The following is a 22,110-nucleotide window of genomic DNA, read 5'->3' as shown; positions in this document are numbered from 1 at the left end:
AGGGGTTTCTAGGTTGTAGTTGGAGTCACTCATGTCAGACGGACTTCAGGTTGGAGAACTTAAAGGAGCCATTACATCCTCCTACAGACAAGGGGCAGTGGCGTGAGACATATTTACACGTGTGAGAATGGTGGAAAAATAAAATCCTGCAGTGAAAGCCACACGTGACAGTCTGCATGAGCCCTACTTGTGCAATCCAGGCATCATCTATTTCAGTCAATGTTGCCGAGGTCGCTGAGCTTCTGCTGTAATTATTTCTTTATTTTTTTTAGGGGACATTTGGAAGTCTTGATGTCTCTTTTGTGCAAAAGGTTTTTGGAATTGTAATTTAGATACGCTTTTTACTTATTTTGTTTAGAACTCAACTACATTACATTTTAGGCTGAAACTGGGATAGTTTTCCTACGCAATAAAATGACAGAGATTGTTGGCGCGTCCTGTGAAATGATTATCTGAAAATGCAGTAAGTTGCATCTCGTTGAGTTTCGTGGTGTGAGCATTGCTCTCCTACAGTGAGGCCTATTAAAGCTGCCTGCACACACTGGCAGTGGGAAGTGCTCTGAATGTTTTTCAGCCACTTGCTTTAAAGCAGCATTTTTCTCTGAGGTTTCTAAACTTCGAAACGGGCTTCTCTAAAGCTCCTCGTGAATTAAAAAATGTGTAACCACATAATAAACTTTGACACTTGTTCCAAACTCGTTTTTTTTTTTTAGATAAGGACGCATATTGATTCAGTAATGAATTCCAAAAAAAGCCTACTTACTGATACGATGTAGCCAACTATGCAAAGGAGTCTGAAAGAAGCCACAAACATTTCAGAAAGAGGAAAGAGGAATGACTCCCCTCTTCATAGTTGCCACATCCTCTGGACTTCGTCAAGCAGCGTTTTCCTTCAGTGGGAATGAGGCTTTTGAGGAGTGCAAAGTAACTCCAGCTTACATGTTTATATTGTGTTATTTGGTGTGAAATATTATAAGGCTTGTTGGTTTTGCTTGAGACTGCAAAAGGAATGCGTTTTTATGTAGGAGAAAGGCATTGCGTGGTTGGGAAAGCTGCTCCGATGACTTCGGGATGAGCACTGTACACAGTTTATGTTCATTATGACTTCCTACACAGTTAAATGAACTTTCGGGTCAAGGAAGAGGTTAAGTGTCAGATGAACTCCTCCTCAACAGGAAAACATTTAAAAGGGAACATATCTGATATGTCAAGACGTCTGATTTTGATGCGAGCTCTAGTTCGAACTTCAGTGCAATGTCCTCAACTAAAATAATATGTACAGAGACTGGTGAGAAAATGAACACCTGGCTCCACAAAACTTGATTCATTGTGAAATGAGATTTGGAATTTCTTCCTTTAGCATGCAGTGGAAGAAAGTTTTATTTATTTTTCATTTTTTACCCTAATGTGGCCTTGGAATGTAAAAAGAAGATGAAATAAATGAGAAAAAATGTCAGGCTGTTTGATTTCAGGATGACTGTTTATAATCAGACTTATGGCCCCCCGAGAGATGAATCTGCGCTGCTTGAAGAGCAAGTGTCCAAATATTATGAGGGACATTCTGACGGCAGCTTAATGAAATATATGGCAACATAAAAACACAGCTTTACAAGATACTTTGATCCGAATATGTTCTTGGGCCGCTGTGCTCATTTGTATAATATCATGATTAATGGAATGAATCAAATTGCTCGGATTTTCTGAAATACATTTTGGAGGTAGATAAGCAAAGGTCTGCCATATCTCAGATAGGGATATTTACATTATCTGTATAAAATGCACATCCCTGCGGTAACATGTGGCTGACTGCCCACCACAGATTAATGGTGGTAAACGGAAGCAAAGTTGGCACCCTGCTGGGACAATGTTGGGAGCAGAGGTTTTTAGCATTTGTATCTCTTTCCATTTCTTTTTTGTCACATATTTTAGTGACACCATGAGTAGAAGCTGATGACAAAGACCAACCGGTGGCTGCTCGTTCGTCTTCTCCTCTGAAAATGTCCTGAAAACATTAAGCATTATCTGTGGTTGCTGAGAAGTTTCTTTCTCGTTTATATTGATTGCAGGAAAGATCAGGATGATGTCAAAGGGGTTTCTTTGATCTACGCCTGCGTGACTCCAGTTTATCCCCTCATGAGTGTTTGTGGCTTTGCAATTCTGTGCCAGCCCTTGAACAGCCTCCTCACTCCTTCATTTTTTTTCCCTCTGTCTGCACTTTTCTTTGTCTTTCCTTTTTTTTTCATGTTTTTTTTTTCTGAATTCATACACTTCACCTTTACAATTATTAGAACAATCTCAAAGTCAGAAATGAGTCGTTTGAGCACTTTTTAGAGGATCTTATGGAATGGGTGGCATGGTTAAATTGACCTTATGTGAGTGGTGAATCTTAAACATGAATCTCCAGTAAACGGAATTTGGTCTACGTGAAACGAGCACAAAATAAAACTCTAATTGACAGCAGGTGCCACTTTGTGCTTTCCCATGCAGGACGAGACAAAGGAATATTACTGCAGATTACACATTTCTCTGGGAACATGAGAGGCAGACATGCACAGACGCACGCACGCATGCATGTGTACATATCAACTAACATCCACACACACGTGTGAACCAGCAGAGTACATTTTTATGCTCTTGTTCACACACTTCGCCGATGTCCCCCATACCCGTATGGAACCAGCTGCCGGCTCCACAGAGGACTCAAAGAAAATCATCTCGGGCAACTAATTGCCTGGCAGACCTCTGCATCTGCTCGGCAGATAGCAGAACAGATGAAGCCGCACAGCAGATGTGCTCCTGCCTGTGTGCGAGTCTGTGTTTAGCAGCACCCTCTCTGTGTTTAGACACACGCCATCAATATTGAATGTGGAGTTATTGTTGCAGAGGCACTTCTCGAGACTGCTAAAATTGCATGTATGAGGAAGTGAAACCTGCTCGATCCCTCCAGCTGATTGGTTAAAAGAAGTGTCTGCAAAAAACCTTATTGGAGGATATCTATAGCCCTCCCATTGCTTCAGTACAATTGGACTGTATTACACACTATCTCAGTGTTAGTCTGTGTTTTGAGGATACCCTTTTGTTACAGTAGGGACATGTCAAATCGATACTTGGGAGTAGCAGCAGGTACATTTAAGTAATGCTTGTAGTTTTCCGTGGACACAACTCACTACTCACCGTAACGAAAAAGCTGCGAGCAGCTGGAAAATATAATAAGCTGCGAAATTATCAAAGCGCTGATTTAAGAGCTGCGGCAACAGACGGAGAACTGGAACATATGTAATGAAAGTATACAAATACAAATGTGTTTTCCATTTGTACTTTAACAGCAAGTTAGTTGGCATCTGAGGTTTACAGATTGAGGGCGACGATCGTGCCAACTTGAGCTTGTTATTGAAAATATTGTCTAAATAAATAACGAATACGTTGGTTTGCAGTTCATTTCAATTCCATATTCGATCAAATATTGAAAGTGAGAAATATTTTTTTCTTTCAAAGCATGAAAACCCCCCCCAAAAAAAAAAAAAAAAAAATATTCAGGTAGAGGCGAACCTGGTGGATTGATTCTACAACTGAAACATTGAAATTGAAAAGAACTTCCACTAATCTAACCCAATCCCCGGAGAAGCGGTAGATGATGGATGGATGGATGGGTGGATTCCACTAATTTTGACAAACAAAGTTTACACTCACTTGAGGTTTTTTTTTTTTTTCTGCCTGTTTAAAAAAAGAAAGGCTCTATATGGGGGGTGGGGTAGAAACTACTTTGCAAATCACGTCTGACGTGTCAAAGAAAAAAATGATGTGACTCGCACGCTGTTTATGGTCTGAGCCGAGCCGGCAGACAATTAACTGTGTGTGTAACTAACTGACATCTTCCCAGATATGATATAGTATCTCAGATATTCCCAGAGACCAAAGTAATCCCTGAGGTGGAGCTCTCCAAGGAAGCTTTCTTTCTTTTTTCTTTTTTTTTTTTTTTCGTCTAACTTCATGTTAGGACAGAGACTTCTTCTACTGAAGCACAGCCACTTGCAGTGTAGCCTAGAATGACACTTCACAGCCTAATTTATTTGCTTTAAACCAGTCTACGGAAATGTGTCTGAGTTTCACAAGTGAGTGAAAACCCAGCAAATGAACGTCTTTAATCTTCAGGCCCTCGGGCAACACTGCTTTACTAACAGGTATTATTCTGTGGTAAAAAAATCACTAAGTGCTCAGGAACATTTCTGAAAACAATTCATATTGAACTAAATACAACGTTTTTGATGATATGTGGGTACCTTAATCAACAAGGGAGAGGTAACTTGCACATGCTGGATAACATTATAAATGCTGAGTCCCATACATGCTACCAACTAGCATTTATTTTTTTCTTTCACGTAAAGTTTCTGCTTGTCAGCAAATTCTTGGAATTTTCAGACAGCGTGGCTCAGAGAACTCAAGGAAAGCTAAACTGGTGTCTGCAGTCCAGACCTTTTACCCACTCAAAACATTTGGTCCATTTTAAAATGAAAAATACAACATAGGAGGCCTTGAACTGCTGAGCAGCTGAAATCCTTTATCGAGTAAGGATGGGATAGTATCAGAGCTTCAGCAGTGTGTGATGTGCAGTGGACAATCCTCACTGTGTTTGCGAAAAAGTCTCTGCCACGAGCCAGTCGGAGAAGCACCATGAAATAATGATCAGGAATTCATTCCAAAGGTTGTGGAAATGTAGAATATACAGTGCTAAAAACCCCACTGAGAGGACAGTGGTAACTCTAATTAGTGGGGCGTTGACAGCTACCCAGGGTTAGTCCGAGTGGCTGAATGGATGGTCATTCAGTCAAAGAAAACCACCCTGGTGTTATGTAGCTACCAGCCCCATATCGTTAAGCTCTCCCTAAAGCGTCAAACTGCTGTGACCACACCCCCTTCACCCCCGCTGCTCACTCCGCCAAACCCTCATGGTCGCCAGGGACGACCTTCGACTGGAGCTGCCAATCACAAAGAGCCATGGCAGTAAGGGGTCTCTGAGAGAGGAGTCTATTGATTTTCCAGTTAGAACATAAGTAGTGTGTGCTATAGAACCAACAGACAGGCTGAGCAGGTATGTCATTATCAATGAGCCCATGGAAACAGATCCTCTCACTCATCCATATTGGCCTCCTTCCCTCCTTAGATCCCTCCTTCATTCTGTTCTAGTCTATTGGTCCACGCTGACAGAGCGCTTCCTGAGATGGTCAATAAATCGCTCAGCCACACTACGGCAACAACTAGTTGAGTGATAGGTTACGATGACCTCCTTTCTCTTTCTGTCCCATTTTCTTTCCCCTCCCTGACTTCCAAGTACAGTAAATACAGCACCTGGAAGACTTGAAATGTTTCCTTGCAAAAGATGGATAGCATGGATTGTCAAAATCCTTTTAGATTGTTTTCAATTTCCCAAAAAACGTAGAAATAATTTTAGTAAATTATACGAGACAAGTCCTTGTTAAAGCTTTCAATCCTCCTGATGTGCATTTCTGTTCTCCAGTTGCTCATTTCCTGTTTTCTTTTCATCTCCCTCTCGCTCTCTCTTTCAAAGTGCACATGCACTGCACTTCTAGTTGCCCGACCTTTGAGACGCAATCCCCACGTAGACCGTTTCGATGTAGTTGCTGATTTTACAGTTCAGTTGTTCAGGTGAGGTTATATTCGTGATGTTGAGCTCATTCTGTAGGGATATCGTTTGTGGCTATTTTGGCTAAATGTAGAGCATTTACGAGAAATGGAACAAAAACTCGTTAATTAATTACTGCACAGCTTTTATTGTCATTGGCTGTGTTGGTATGCTGTTTTGATCCAGACCAAAATATCTCATCAGATGTTAAATTTGGTTCTATGTAATGTTTATATGCAATCAAAGGTTTGATCTTGCCGATTCTGATTGCCGAGCTGTTCTTGTAGTCCCACAGTAGGGTTGACTTCCAGTAAGATTGAAGTATTGGGTGGATTACCATGAAATATTCTATAAACCTGCCCACTGTAGCATATAATTAAATGCATTACTTTTCCTAATTAAATAATCACAGAGCTACTGCAGGTCACATGCATTGTCTTTTTTTTTTTTTTTTTTTGTTTAAACCTCTTTCTTTTTGTCTTTTTCTTGTTTTCTCTTTTAATCCATTTGAACCGTTTTCCTTTTCACATTTGACTATTTTTTTTTTCCCGCTTTCAAAGATGTAAACCGTAAATCTTGAGCAAAGCAGGCCAAATAATCTCAACAAGGAGTGGTAACCAGGAAGGACAGGTCAGGGAAAGACAGCTACCACATTGGTAATTACATAAAGAACCATTAGACTCACTGCTTAATGATGACTAATGTCTCTCCTCCAATTGCTCTCCCATCTCACACACAACTACCCCCCCATCTTTTTTCACAAACAACCATGCTGTATGTGACCTGACTTTGGACCTTAGCACAACCACAGACCACTACGACCAAGACCTGGCTCTCACTTAACCAAGCATCTCCAGACAAAGAGCTTCTGCCCCCTCTTTGCACCTGAGCCTAGCCCCTCCATCATGTTCCATCTCTGGGCTTGACTGAGCCAGTCAGGGGGCAGGTGCCTCCCCTCCCTTCCATGATTGATCCCCTCTCTCCATCATTTATTCCCTTCGTCTGCCTCTGACACAAGTGTCAAAGGCAACACACCAGCCTGATGGATAGGCCTGTTTATGGATGCCAGTCTGCCTGGTAGGCGACTGATATTACAATCGGCACCTGTGTACCTGCTGTTCTCACAAGCCTGTGTTATTCAGCTGAGGTCAGGTGAATTCTGATTGAAAGATCGATGTCCAGCCTCACGTGTTGGATATTGGAATTGTTAATGTGGTTTTGTTTTGTCAGAGAGTTTTCTGCTGCATTTCCAATGATAAGACCACATTCACAAGTCATAAAATGTGAGTCAATGTGTTGTTGAGCTTCCTCTCTAGTGCTTCATAAACACAGAGGCAAAATGGCTCATCTGGGAAATCGTGTTCACTACGATGGTTGTTTCCCCAGAAAAGTAATGATTTTAACGACCTGTTTGTTTTTCTAAGGTAAGTTGATTATATTCAAGTGTGCTCTGTTAAGACTTCTCATGTGCCGGAGAACACGGTGTTTGGGGAATTCTGGTGCCTCCAGATCCATTTTGGTTATGACCTTTTCACTCCAGTTGAAATAGCTCAGGATATTCTGTTTATAACTTACTCATCCGAGACTGATTACCGTGGTGCAGCTTTATTCCTGCTCTGTTGGAGAGTGACTGTAAAATAAGACGCAGTATAAATGCAAAAGAATTCTAATGCGCAGGCAGTCTTTACTGATAAATAACTTCCGATTACAGGCATCCATCCTGCTGAATTAACATCTCATTAAATAAACGTGATGCACACCTTTTTAACTTGCATCAGAGATTTTCCCTCCCATTTGTTTTATGGCTCATGTAAAAAAAAAAAATTAAAAAAAAAAACATTTCACACCAGCAATTACAAATGTATTTCATCTGTCTGGTAAAAGAAAATGCTGAGGCAAAGTAAATTGAATAATAAAGCATTCGAGCCTCTTAGATGATTTCATTTTCTTTGAAGGGCTCACTGGCCTACTTCATATGAAAAATGCACTTGTAATTATCGTTAACTGCCACCCACCTCAGTGTATCTTGTGTTTTAGCCTCTGTCAGATAATGATTGAAGTTTCTGCTTTCCCCCTGTTACTACTCTCTAATGCTTTGTTTCCAGATGAAGCAGATGTACGCGATCAGAAAACAGTTATTTTACAAATTTACGACACCAGTAGCAAATTGCACAAATTGTGTCATTTAGTCATTTAAAATACAGCATGGTTACAGCCAAGTAAAGCGATGGTTAGAGCTCGGCTTGAATCCGGTTGTGTTACTGTATTACACTTGCGCTGTAATGCTTTGTTGAGCGTATACGTGCACAAGTGATCAGATCCCCAACCCTGTGACGGTTGGCATGTTGTTCCCGTTTTGAGAAGCTCGATTTTTGTATGATTTTTCAATCGGACGCGTTTCCATTCATTTTAAAAGTCCGGCTTTGGTCAGACTAACACAATAATAAGTGTTTTTTTTTTTCTTGAGCCACTTAAGCATGCCTACTGTGTACCACAAGTGTCACAGATATTCATTTAGATTTCATGGAGAGATAAAAGCAGACTAATTGAAAATTCCCCAGCTGTGTTCAAGTATTATTCCAAACCCAAGCTTATGTTGCTTTGAGATATTTGAATAATAATCAGCGAAGTTTGCTTCACATGGTTAGAATATGTAACTATGATAGTTTATAACATCGCTATCCATAGCTTCCAATTGAAAGATGGCTCCAAACTAAATAGATGGTAGACAGACATCTACTATAATCTGGTTAATAATTAAACCAACAGCAAACTCAAACTGTGTGTCGCTGATAAACATGTAGCTCCAGTTGAGACGCACTCAAATTCTCAGAGGTCTCAGCGTTCCCTCTCTTATACAATCCTGTTCTGTCCCCCTTCTTTTGCTTTGGACAACCAGCCCTGAATTCCCCATGAGGGTTGCTCTCTTCACCCCACACCCGTTTAAGCTGATGACAATAGTCGGATTAGAAAAGAATTTACTCTAGCACACAGACCCGAGAAAAGCCTATCCATCACTAAATGGCAAAATGGAAGACTGAGGGAAAGCGGGGAGAATGTGATAGGAACCGGTCAGCGATCTTAACCTGTCGGATGTTAGCTATGGTAGCTTATGGTCGGGCAGGGGACCAATCGCAGTGAGTCCCGGACAGCTCCTGAGCTTCATTGGTGGCTCTGGGCTGTCTCCTTGATTTTCGGAATATCAGTGAAAAGCATATCCATACATTTCCACCTTTTCTTGATGTTCCAGTGTTTACTGATGTGCTTGACAAATCAAAGAATGTATTTAAACTCTTTTAATCCCATCTCAAAAGGTTCACTGGTGTCTAAGATGCCGTATGCGCTCTATCCTTTCACAAACTTGATATTTTTTTATTGCTTATTTTTGTCATATTAATTAAACAGTCCAAATGAATTTGATTCAAACCTAAATGTGTTTTTAATCTAAAAGTTTCACACAGTGTTGGCTCAAATAGCTCAAAGACAACAGAAAGATTCCTTGTCAATTTATGGATGTCTCCTGAATTTCACACTCCCTTTCCATTCTCTTATGTAGCCTTATCCGTCCTTTGTTACCCATCACCTTTGAGCCACCAACTGTGCCCTTTGTGACCCCAGTTCTAGCTGTGATGGTGCGCAAAATGGAACCCTAATCTTAAACGATTTAAACAAAACAAAGTATAACTATAAAGAACTTATTAGTCTTTTACCTTTAGCATTCCTTGAAAGCTAATGCTGTATTTCATGCAGTCCTTTGGTGTCAAACCTGCGACATAGTCCTTTTAAGTCGTAACTTCTATTTTTCATTATGAATTCTACATTCATAAACATCCATCATAGCATCACAATTGGTGTTTTTCTGTATTTTACCGCTCTGGTATCTTATGTGTTCGGGCTCCTCTAAGGCTTTTGTCCTCACAGCTTATGCCCAGGGCTGAATGTTTAATGAGTTAATGCACTGAAGTTTTCACTTCACTGCCAATTAACCCCAAGACCACTGCAGCATTTCCCTAAATCCACACAAGACCCTTTTTTTTTGTCCCTACTTTAAAAAGGCTAAGCAGACATAAAAAGGAAAAAAAGGCTAACCTGTTAGCAAACAGTGAAAAGGGCCAAAAAGGGGTTTAATCCTTATTATACTAAATTCAGACTAAGTGGCCCCAAAGACCCTTTCAAAGGAGAGTTTCTTCAGGGAGTGCAAACTCTTGCTGGGTGATGTTTGGAGTTGAATACTTTGAGCCTTTAGGCTTCATTACCCTACACTTGCTGCAAGCTGGGCTTGTTTATTTTGCTTTAATTCTCTCGCACTCCAGCACTGCTTCGTAGTTGTGTTTATTATTTTTTTTATTCTACCTTTGTTTGTTTTACTTCCCTCAAGACAAACAGAGCTTTATGTGTGACCAGTGATTACATCTTGAATTAGTTACATGATAGTCGAACAATTGGGCCTATCAATCACTGGGGGAAGCAAGTTCCCTGAGCTACTGGTGTTGAAACATTAACTATATTAACTCACTATAATAGATATGTTTGACTGCATATTAATATAGAAATTTAAAATTAAAAGTAAGATTTTTACAATGATTTAAAAAAAACATTGTTTTTAAAAATACTTAAATGCTGTAAATAGGATGCTATAGCCAGCAGGAAGTGTATTAGTCTGGCTTTTTCCACAAACAAAATTTTAAGCTCATTAGTCCAGCATATTCTGTGTATTTTTTTTTTTTTAAGAAATAAAAACTAGTGTAATAATTTTACTGCAGGGGTAGCCTATGTGTAAACCTATTTTTGGGGGTGATGCTAGCCTGAATTAGCTGTAAGAACGCTCGCCAACTGTTGGCTTTGTTATTAACGGTATGTCACCTAACACTACCCTTGCAGATTGGGATGAGAAAAAAAGCCACAGCAATGACAAAAAGAAATGGGTAGTAACTAAATTTTCTCATCGTGGGACTTTCAACTTGTACTAAAACAAGTTGTACTAAAACAAGTTGTACTAAAATGTGTTGTTTTCTCTCATTTACAGTCAGACTTAGGCAGGAATCTCACACACATTTCAGGCATTAAACTTATTTGTTTCTCTTTCCCTTTTTTATTGGGTGACATCTTGCATTGCTGACTTCAATTCTGGGTGCGTTGCTTTGCTTTGCAAAGCAGGAGCCATGACAGTGTGTCTGATATTGAAATTGATTTAAATCCCCGACTGTACTGACAAAATCTCTTAATTGTTCTGATTTATCTGTAGTTTTACTTTTCTTCAATATTCATTTCTTTCGATAGGTGATACTTTCATACCTCTAGATTTCAGAGGGACATTATTGTCAATGTATTACAAACTTCTGGGATAGTTATGAAACGGTTAGCAAAGTATCAAAGCTTATGAATACCAAAATGTATGAATTGGCTGCCTTTAATTCTTTTTTTTATTTTGATTATTTAGACACTAGAACTTTTGGATGGACAAAGCAGGAATTATTTCCCACCTGCTTGCCCACAAGGATTGTGTTTTGGTATCCTCACCAGTCCGGTCCAATGGATCCTTTTGCATAGATATTTCAGGGTGCTTGCGCAAGTCTTGAAAGTCTTAATAAGTATGGAATTTTGAAGCACTGTTTTCCAGACCTTAAAAAGTCTTGAACTTTTGTGTGACAGTCTTAATAAAGTATGGAAAATAAATGTATGGTAGAATTTTACAGTATGCTCAAAGGCATTGTGAAATAATAAATAGGAAGGTAGGCTATAAAACTATCATTTTACTAACTGCTCACGTACTGTATTAGCCTAATGGGATGAGATGTGAGTGAAGAGACTGAATTCTACATACATTCATCCATCCATTCATTTTTTTTTATAGATAGTTTTTGTGACACTTGTTTGATGTGAAATTCATGTACTTGTGATTTTCATGTTTTGAAACATTTTCATCAGTAAAAGCATAATTTACTGTGAATAATGCATTTGTTCATTGAATACTAGCCTATAAAAATTAACATTTCTAATAAACACAGTTGGTACAATCTCAACCAATGAAGTAGGCAGTAGGCACACAAGTTACAAGTACATAAAGTTAAGGTCTTGGGGGAAAAAACTATGTTTTAAAAAAGTCTGGAATTTTCATTTGGAAAAAGAGCAAGCACCCTGATATTTGTACGTGTGGACTGATGATGCTAATGGCACTTATCACCTCGGTGTTCTGTATTAACCCTTTTGAATGTCCTTTCTGACTGTCATAAGCTGCCTGACAGTGAAATACTCAGTAAAAGCTGTTTGATTCAGTAACCAACATCTGAATGAGCTGGTTTAGCACCATCCCAGTTTCTAAGTTTGACTTCTTTCAGTTACTTCTTTTCATCACTTTGAAGCTGTAGGCTAGCAAAATGGTGTCCAGGAATAGATATTGCATGAGTATGGTGTTGATGACCTTACCTAACTTACCTCACAAAACTAAACGACTTTATTTCTGAAAATGCAGAATAATGGAAAAGTAATATTTAGGTGAATTCTGTATGATTTTCTTAACTTTTTTAAGGTACTTTTATTTCCAATTTTTATATGCTTGCACATGTGCCTTTTTCTCTGGACTCAAAGATCAAACCCAAGCATATTTCGTCGTCTTGTTAGCAGTCAGTTAAAACATAAACTTGCTTTGGACACTAGGGCTTAAGGAGAGCTGCTGAAGTGTGAAAGCCACAGTCATGTGACTCCACTGTCTTAAAGTCATATGATTCTAGCTTCTTATGGTGAGGAAGCATTGTTTCCTTTTGAAGCTCTTGATTAACTCACACCTAACATAGCTACAGATACACCCCACCAACTGTACACATTGTACCAGCAATGGCTTTTGACTGAAGCATGTGCTGTTTCTGCAGAAGTCTTGAAAAGGAAAATGCATAGGTGAATCTTTCCATCTCTCTTTCCAGGAAAATTTCTCTTCTTTTGTCCTCCTCCCATCCTCTTATCTTTGTTTTTTTTTTCTTTCTTGCCTTCACTCAATCTCTGAAGTAAAATCTGTCTTAATTGGCTCCAGAGGGCTCGAGGAGGCTTTGTGTCAACGGTGATGAGAGTCCTGATTGGTCCAGAGGCGCAGATAGCCAACAGACCCTTGTTAGTGTGTCAGGGCCCTTTGCTTGCTCGTTAGTCCGATGAACTCATTTACTGATGGGGGGTGACAAGGCCTTGTTTACCAGCTTGGAATAGAGGAAGGTGGGGGATAAGATGTGTGTGGGTGGGTGGGTGGGTGGGTGGGTGAATATGAGTAAGGAACAGGGAAAGAGTAGAGGAGTTTATGAGAGTTATAGTTTATAGATTAGTGTGTCAAAAAGCCATTAAATGTCAGCGTGTGTTGGTGTGCTCCTTCTTTCTCATTTGCTGCTATAGTAAAAGTGCTGTTGGTGCCTCGGTTGACTGACACTCTGTTTATTGCAGATTGCTTGATTCTGTGTTCAGTCAATTGAGAAATTGTAACAAACAGCGTGGCACTGATATAAATAAAGTATATGCGTTGGTTTATTTTGTATATGTGGCCTTTGAATGGGGAAAAGGTCAGTTTATTTTTTTTCGATGGAAGTCTTCGAAATTGGCAGACTTCTGTTGTTTGCAGTAATTTTGTGACGTGCGCAAGTGCATTGTTGCATGTTGGGCAGTGCGTCAGAGATGACTTTAGGGAAAGGAAAGGCAATATGCAACCCTACATACTAAGTCCATGTGTTTTTTTTTTTGTTTTTTTTTTTATGAACTCTTTCAAGTTGTTGTAATACACTTGTCTCTCATCTCTGTTCTGATGTTGATGGATCACCTCTCTTCCTCCCGCTCATTAATTTCATCACCTTATCTCCCACACCACTTCATTTGACCAAAAGGTAATAATAAATCCCTCATCCATTATCCTTTAACTGAGGCACTCATGCGGAAATACTTAATAACAGGCAACAAATTGAACTTCAATCACCTTTTTTTTTTTTTTCCTCCCAAGGATGCACAGCACATTAAGCAGAACGCACAAATATGCATATGCCATTCATCAAACACTGTTTATGCGTCATTTTATAATTTATACGCATGAAAGCGGCACAATTGATTTTTATTTTTTTATTTTTATTGTACTTTTTCATACTTCATGACAAATAAGCATCATTGCTAACTGGCAGTGGCTTCTCTGCTCTCCAATCCAAGGTTCTTATCAGCCCAGAAACACACGCGCATTCAGTCTGCCCAACAGCGCGGGCAGTTGAGAGCCTCATCTATCTTGAACCACGTTCCTGATAGTTGCTTCCTTTACTCTTCTTTAATCCAGTTCAGTTTCAATTAAATTTTCGTCTGTGTCACAATATCGCTAACCACGTGACATTACCTGTGTTTGGATAAGGCGGCTCGGTTTGGAAAGCGAGGCGTTATGGAAAGGGTTCAATGGCACGTACTATCTACCAGATCCAGTGGTGACAGTTTTTTTGCATGTGTGTGTGGTTACACACCGTAGCCTCAGTCACCCGACCCCTCTTCATATGTCCCTCTTCATTCTGCAGTCTTTTGGGTGTCTGACAAAGACAAACGACAGTGCTTCAGAAATGAGCAGCAGCTCGCCGCACAAACAGGTTGAGAGGAGGAGGGAGAGACTGAGAGAGAAAGCCTCGCAATCGAGAGCCGTTCCTTTGTTTTCTGTTTGGCTGTGTCCTCTCGCGTGACGCTCGGAAATTGATCTTGGAGTGCACAAGAGCTGAATCCATGGATATTGTTCCACTTGAAATAAAACATCAATAAAACTGTGCTTCATACTCACCCAGTCCCTCAGGTTGGAGCGTCTGATTAATATAACATGGCCATTTGTGGAACGGTTTGTCATATTTTCCCTCTTATCACGTCCTTTTTCTTTAAGTTTTTTTTTTTTATCATGTTTTTCTCATTTTCATATAAATTCAAATGTGATGCAGGACAGGCGTGGCCTTCCCACTCAGCTACTGTGGCTTTGTCATATCTGTGAACCTGACCGCTCCAGTTCCTCCATTCCAATATATCACAGAGGAATCTGAGGCAGCCATAACTCCATCTCGGACAATAACCTCCACACCACTGTAATTTGTCCAGACGTGGTCAGAACAGCTAAAGCATTACACCCCCGATAGTTTGTCATGCTGGTTGTCGCCCACTCAGCTTTTTCATCTGCAATGGAAAGGGTACTGTTGATGGGGACAATGATCTTGGGAACATAGAGTGCTATTTACAGCGATCCAGGAGATTCATGGGCGTAGGGGAAATATGATATCTGGCTGCCTCCTCTGCTGTCATATCTGTCCACGGAATCAGGGACAGCAGCTTCATCAGGTCAGCGGTGGACATCTTCTAGACATCCAATGTGAGATCTGGGTGTAGTCCCAGGGATAAAATAAGTCTCCCAGAAGGTTACACTCCAAGCACTCATTCATTACACAGCTGAGAGCAAGAACTTTATTTGTAACCAATAAATCTAGAGAGATTATTTCAAAATAAAAGCAAATGGGTTGATGTCAGGTTAGTTTGCATGTATCTGCAGTTCTTCTGTATAGCAGCGTTCCCCCACCAAGCTGTGAGTTTGTGTGTTGGCTCAACACAATTTTTTTTTAAACTAGACTAAATATATGACATAATTTGACTCGTGATGGGACCAAACTTTTAAATTGTTGCAGTGAGTATACATATTTTTTAGATATTTTCACGATTTGCAACTTGTCACATTTATTGCATTCTTATTGGATCTCCTGTACATATCCATGCTAATCTCGGAGTTTGTTTGATTATGTTTTAAATCTGCTTGTCTTTTTGTGCCTGTGTAAGTTTGTCTCCATGTCGTCTTAGTAACAGTAAAATTATCTCTGCACCTACATTTTGAAAGAGAATAATTTCTCCAAAATAATCCAAACAGTATAAGGGCAATGGACTTTAAGAGCTGCTGCTCTTTTCATTTGGTCTTTATGCTAAGATAACGTAGCATCGTAAACTTGTTTGCTTTCTTGCCAAGAAAATACAGTCCATTATAATGTTCCATTTATTTGCATTACAATAAATCATTGAAGTATTACCACCTTGTATCACAAAATACCCTCTCCGTGATAATGAAAATTCCTGTTCCTTGATTCCGGGCTGGCAAGACCCTCATGTGTCTGGTACAGCTGTCTGAAGATGGGAGGGCAGTGGCTGCAGCCCCAGCCAGCTTTTCCAAGCCACTAATCCACATTTAATTGAACTCCAGAGACTTTGAAGCGAGTCTGTGATGCAGGCAGGTCTTACTCCTCAGAGAGACGGGGAGGATGATGCTGTCCTGTTAAGGGTCTCAGCTGTTTGCCTCTGCTGTCCCTTACCTTTTAATGAGCTCCTTTAACTTAACACTAGACCTTGGTTGCCAGCTCATATTTGAATATTTCTGATTAATAACACTTCTCTGAACCATAGCGTGACAGCCCAAAGTGTTTTACCTTCCTACCGTATCACTTCATGCCCCCTTGCCAGCAGACGCCTTTGAAAGTAAAAGCGAGGGTGAAATAAAAGCCTAGTTAACAAAGCAGTGCTAAGTAGGTTAGTAGCAAACCTAAATGCTGGATTAGTAGGAGCAAGAATCACAGGGGCAGGGCTAAGCATCTGGGTCTGTCAGGCACTGAAAGGCATCAGAACAAGTCACTCTGACAGCCACTGCGATCTCCACGGGGACAGATTAAGCCCAAATCATCCGACCATTTTAAAATGTGAAGCAAGGTTGCGTAATATTGTCTGACCTCTGTGTTGGTTACCTCTGTGGAAATACACAAGTTTTGATCGGATGCTCAGCATGAAATAGACTCTTATCTGTAACTCTGTCATATCAAAGTAACATGAAAATTTATTATCTTTTAGTCAACTGAACATTTCCTCCAGTCCCTCCAGCTGAATTGTGCCCATTCTCTTGCTAAAGGGATCTCTTTTTCATTGAGGCTGATCAATATAAGACATTAATCGTGCTGTAGAGGCCACCGTGCCATCGCTGTGTGAAAAATGAGCAAACCCACACGTTCTGTCTGCTCTTCCTTCCCCTCCCTCTCAATCCTCTAATCTTCCACGTTCACTTTTTTTAATTTTCTGCTTTTCACTCTTTTTTTTTTTTTAATGAATAATTTTCAATTCACCCCCCGTTCATTGCCCTCTCTTTCCCTCTCCTGTCTACCAGATTTTAACCTATACGGAGGGTCTTCATGGAAAATGGCTGTTTACGGAGATTCGGGCCGTCTTTTCCAGACGGTACCTGCTGCAGAACACGGCTCTGGAGCTGTTCATGGCAAACAGAAGTGAGACAGTACCCATAATTATATGTGACCATTTCACCTCGTTATTGCAATAGTGTTGTATCTGCACACGCACTTTTTTGCTATTTTATTATTGACTTTGGTTTGTGTCCCTTAAGGTAATCCTTGTTATAACCGGACTTTTCTTTGTGCTTCTCCACAGCCGCAGTCATGTTCAACTTTCCAGATGCAGCCACAGTAAAGAAGGTGGTTCACAGTCTCCCTCGTATTGGGGTGGGCACCAACTTTGGCCTTCCACAGTCCAGGTTAGATCAGTTTTGGCTGACTCTCCCAGTTCTAACACTTTATTCATGGTTCCACATCAGAGCAGATTTAAAAAACGGAATATATGGAAAATAAAGATGTAGCCTTTACATTGTTGTGACTAAGGCGTTGTTAACTTGCAGACTATTTTTCTATTATTTTTCTACTATTATATCATCATAAAGGTTTATTATTTTATTTTTGTCGGTAATACAAATTCCACAGAGTTTGCTGTGACAATGTCAACGCTTCAAGGACACGATGAAGACCGTTTATGTTAATTTAAAGGACAAAATACATTTGTTGTAATCAACCCAATTAGATTGGGAATATTCTTCAGTGGATGTGACGAATTTGTGACTCAAAATTTGGGAAATGGAACATAACAGTGGGACCTCGGCAACAAATGAAAGTGAGAAAGGGGATCTAGTAACGAGCCAGTGTAGATGTAGGAGTGTGCGTGTCTGTATGTATAACACACAGAGTTGGAGTTCCCACGAGTATGTGTGTGTTTGTTTGGCTCATTAATCAAGCCAGTTTGCAGGCTACCTTGCCTCTCCAGTGGTACAGAGCAGCAGACACATCAGCTCATAGAGCCAACACAGCACAAATTTATTTCATGTCCACAACTATTCTCATTATCCACGAGTATGGCCATTGTCATTCAATGAAATCCCCGTGCTTTTAATACACCCCTCAGTATAGTGTGGAATCTTTTCTCCCCTTTAAATGTTCAAATTATTTTTTTTTTAAACAGGAAACTGTTCAAAAGTTTGTTAATCCACACTTTTGGATGGCAACATTATAAAAGTTGTCTTGCAGTATATTTGTATTTGAAAAGTAAGATTATCCACATTTTTTGAGAGCCTTAATGACTATAATTTCACACCCTGACATTGATTAATCCCATCATTTTCCTTTGTTCTAATTGGATTGGGGGGGTCATTTGTTTTTGTCCTACAGCATACATCATTCTCTTGGGCTGTGTGTGCGCGCACATGCACACAATCATGTGGTTGAACCCGGTTTAATGCACATTTGTCTTCTTAATTAGCAATACTGTGAGTTTAGTAGATTTTCCACTCAAAGACCTTTGTTTGCAACGAGGCTTTTTTTTTTTGCAGTCTGCTTTACTTGTGAAATGGCGACTGTCTTTGTTCTGCTTCATTCTATTTGTCGATCATACAACAGTTTGATGTTTTTTTGTCTTTTTTTCCCTGTAGACGCATTTCTCTGGCGACTCCCAAGCAGCTCTTCAAGGCATCCAACATGACTCAACGCTGGCAACGGCGTGAGATCTCAAACTTCGAGTACTTGATGTTTCTCAACACCATCTCTGGTGAGGACACCACCCAATCCCTGTGTCATGTTATTATGGAGTGTGCCACATGCTCACCAATAATATTTGTCTTTTGCTCTTCTGTCTTCTGTGTAGGTCGCACCTTTAATGACCTCAACCAGTACCCGGTTTTCCCCTGGGTCATCACCAACTATGACTCATCAGAACTTGACCTCACTCTGCCAAGCAACTTCAGAGATCTGTCGAAGGTAAGATGTAAAACGCACATCCTCTCTTCCTCTATTGGGCTTAGACAGAGAAGGCAGATAAAACATAGCAAATATTGTGTGTGTGTGTGTGTGTGTGTATTTCCTAAAGCAACTTAAGTTGCTGTTTAAATGCCATTGATCACAGTTTTGCTGCAGTTGTTAAATCACTGGTGGCTAATAGCTATTGCTGCATATGTGCATATCATCTAATCACTGAAGCATTGTGGGTGTTCTGCAAAGTTAAAATGTACGTTTCTTTTTAGGCACTGCGATCAATTAGTATTGTATCACTGCTAATCTATGATGATAATCTGTAGTAATTCACACAGGTATATACAGTACAAGTCAAAAGTTTGCACACACCTACCTAATAGATTTGAATAAAAAAGCAGTGTGTCAGAACTTCTGAGTTGCGCTATTTATATGTGTGTACATATAATTTGAGTGATAAAGTGGCAAATTTCTTCGAGCTGTAGTTGTATTTTGGGTCATCTGTATGATAAGTAGTTGAATTTGTTGGTGGAGACAATCCCAACCAGCTGCAGTTGAAAGATTTATCCCCTCGTGCTCACAGTCTTTAACTCCCAATTTCTATTTTAGCTATCATTTGCTATTCATAAATCAAAGTTCATGATTGAAACCTTTTCAAGTTTGACCTTTCACAACACATCAGGAGGTGCAGTTTACTCCCTGGTAGCTCCAGGCATCAAGTGATCGGGTTTGAAACAATGAAACCTGCCATGAGATGCTCCCTGGCACATAAATACTGCACACACACTTGGGCCGCTGAAACTGCTTAAAAGATTCTCCCCCGTATTGTAGGTGGACATGTAGTTATTTACGCGCATTAACTCCCTCACTTTTACACATGCAGACACCGAGCCAAAAAAATCTTCTCCCCAGTTTACCAGCTCCTCTCGCTGGATTGAACAGTCCGTCGGTGGGAGGACAGAGGATTAGTTTTGGAGTGATAAGATGGAACACCTGTCAAGCTGCTAGAACCAAAATGACTAAATAAATCAGCCTTGGAAACAGAGAAGCCTGCGGTAATGGACCAGAGATATGTTAGAGAAAATGCACGATAGTGAATAATTGTTTTGTTTTTGGCCCTTCTCATATCCATTTGCAGCTATTCATATGCTGTCATACAGTTGAATTTGCCCCTTCGTTTTGGACTCAGTCCTACACAAGAATGAATGGAAATGTAGTTTTTCCCCCATGAAGAAATATCGATTGTATGAATTGTGTTCAAATGAATTCTTTTCAGGCAACAACTTTAGGGCTTATAATTCTGATATTACCATAATCACAGACCTGCTGTAGGTAAACTCTCATGGAAGTCCTTTGGCAATAAGATACATAATCTCTAGCAAACGATACAGTACAATATTATTATAGATTATAAACAAATATCATGGATATGAAACAAAAGTGAACCATCCTCTCACACTTCTTTCACATTGCTCTGTCATACAGATTCGGCTGTCAACACCTTGTCCCTTAGTTCTCTCGAGTCTTCTTTTCACTTTGGATCTGCTCCTCTGTCTTATCCCTCCCTGCGTAGCTTTGCCTACTGTACGAGGCTGCGTAATTCCTTTGTTTATCTGCCTTGATGTCGCCCAGTAGGCTGAAATGTGACAGTCGTATTTGCCACACCATCACGCACACAGACACTCAAACACGCAGCCCTCTTTGGGTTCCTTGGCTCATTTCAGCTTCCTGCGCTTCTCCTTTGCACTGCCACAGAGTTTGGACAGCTCAGTCTCTGTGCTCAGTCGAGCCTCGCAGCCTCGGGGACTTAGCGACTGAGGGGGGTGGAGATTTGGGTAAAAGGAGAAGAAACAGAGACGATCAGAAAGCAAAAGAAAAGAGGAGGAGAGACTATAAGAAAAGAAGAACATCATCATTTGCCGTTCCTGCATTTCTTTCTTCTTCAAAGAGAAGAACTGCGGCAGAGAGAGAGAAGGAGGGGAGGGAACAGGGCCAATCTTTATTACATCTGTTTTATTCATGTTGTTGACGTGTGTGATATCAGTGTATGACTACTGGGCCGTGTCTGGAAAAGGGCAAGCAGTGCTGTGTACCCCCCCCCAAAATCAACCCCCTCCACCTACAATCCTTTGTACACCATGTTTCTTTTCCTTGCAAGATATTGCTTTGCTGCCTACAGTTTTCTTTAATGTGTGTCTGCACCACTCACCAACATGCAGCTTAGTTTTCTGTCCTCAACCCCTTTGTTTCCTCTCATTGTTTCATTTTTCTGTCTCATATGTTTCACTTGTTTCACACCCTCCACATCTCTCTTATCCCTGTCCTACAGTATGTCACTTTGCTGGCTGTCTCTTGCAGAAACAGGTCATCTGTGAAGCCTCCGGTGACATTGAGAAGCCAAATTGCCATGAATGCATGTGTGTCACACACTGTCATCATTGCCAGCACAACAGAGGCCACACAGAATTTATATCCCCCTCCTACCAGAGCCAGTCTGACCCCAGGGACTTTCTTATCATAAACTCTAACCTCAACCTGACATCAAACGCCGACCCCCGAGATAACATTGTAGTCACGATAAGCGCTCGGAACCAAGTGATCTTATTCTCCTCTGTTTTTTTTTTTCTCCCTTTTTCTTTTTCTTTTTCTTTTTTATTCCTCCACCTAGTTTTACCCCATTTCACTAAACTGTCATACATTTCTCCACAAAAATGCGTTTGTCCAACATATGGAAAGCTGTTGGAATGCAAAGCGACATGGAGCTGAATTCCTGCAGCCGATGCGTGTTCAGCACCTTTCAGAACACAATAATAACAGCTAAATCACTTCAAACGAATGCTAGAAAGTGACTTGCAAAAACTCAAAGAAGATGTATGCTTATAGTCTAACTGATGTGCAAGAGGATGGTTATTTGATGAGCCAGAGCTACTTGAGTAGTTCAGTCCAAGAGCCGAGGTCCCCTACAAGCGATGGCGCTTAAAAGACAAAAGCATTGTCATCCTTGCGGTTGTCGAATGGCATTTAATGAAGCACAACAAACAATTAAAATAATAGTTTATCTATTATGTAGTCAACGTTTACACAGCAGCAGCTATAGATAGAACGTATCGAGTTTTTCTCTGTACCTTTTGTGCTATAACCTGCTCCTCGCAGCCATATTGGCTAATGGTGTATTGATCTTGCCATACGTGCCCCATGTGTTTATCCCTCAGGCCCTCTGCACTATTTTCAGAGTTTAAATAGGACATTATACATAAACACTGTTCGAAATGCCCATTTGATTTATGACTCAGAGTCCAAGTGATGCTGTTGGTAAACCATTAGACTTCATCAGAGGTGACACGTTATTGTTTTATAAGTAAAGTGGCTCTGCGTCATGCT

General features: G+C 40.3%; 1 protein-coding gene across 7 annotated transcripts in view; it reads left to right on the top strand.

Moving 5' to 3' along the window:
• Positions 1 to 22,110, top strand: part of lrba (LPS-responsive vesicle trafficking, beach and anchor containing) — a 179,939-nt gene that overhangs the window by 111,184 nt on the left and 46,645 nt on the right. For all 7 annotated transcript variants that reach the window (XM_075463161.1, XM_075463166.1, XM_075463165.1 and 4 more), the window contains 4 exons: positions 16,812 to 16,929; positions 17,090 to 17,192; positions 18,414 to 18,529; positions 18,626 to 18,738. In XM_075463161.1, coding sequence (XP_075319276.1) covers positions 16,812 to 16,929; positions 17,090 to 17,192; positions 18,414 to 18,529; positions 18,626 to 18,738 — 450 coding nt within the window. The remainder of the gene's footprint in view (positions 1 to 16,811; positions 16,930 to 17,089; positions 17,193 to 18,413; positions 18,530 to 18,625; positions 18,739 to 22,110) is intronic.

Source organism: Odontesthes bonariensis, chromosome 4, assembly GCF_027942865.1.
Source record: "Odontesthes bonariensis isolate fOdoBon6 chromosome 4, fOdoBon6.hap1, whole genome shotgun sequence".
NCBI classification, from domain to species: Eukaryota; Metazoa; Chordata; class Actinopteri; order Atheriniformes; family Atherinopsidae; genus Odontesthes; species Odontesthes bonariensis.
Note: the sequence above shows the minus strand (reverse complement) of the source record. Positions and strands in the feature narration are given on the sequence as shown.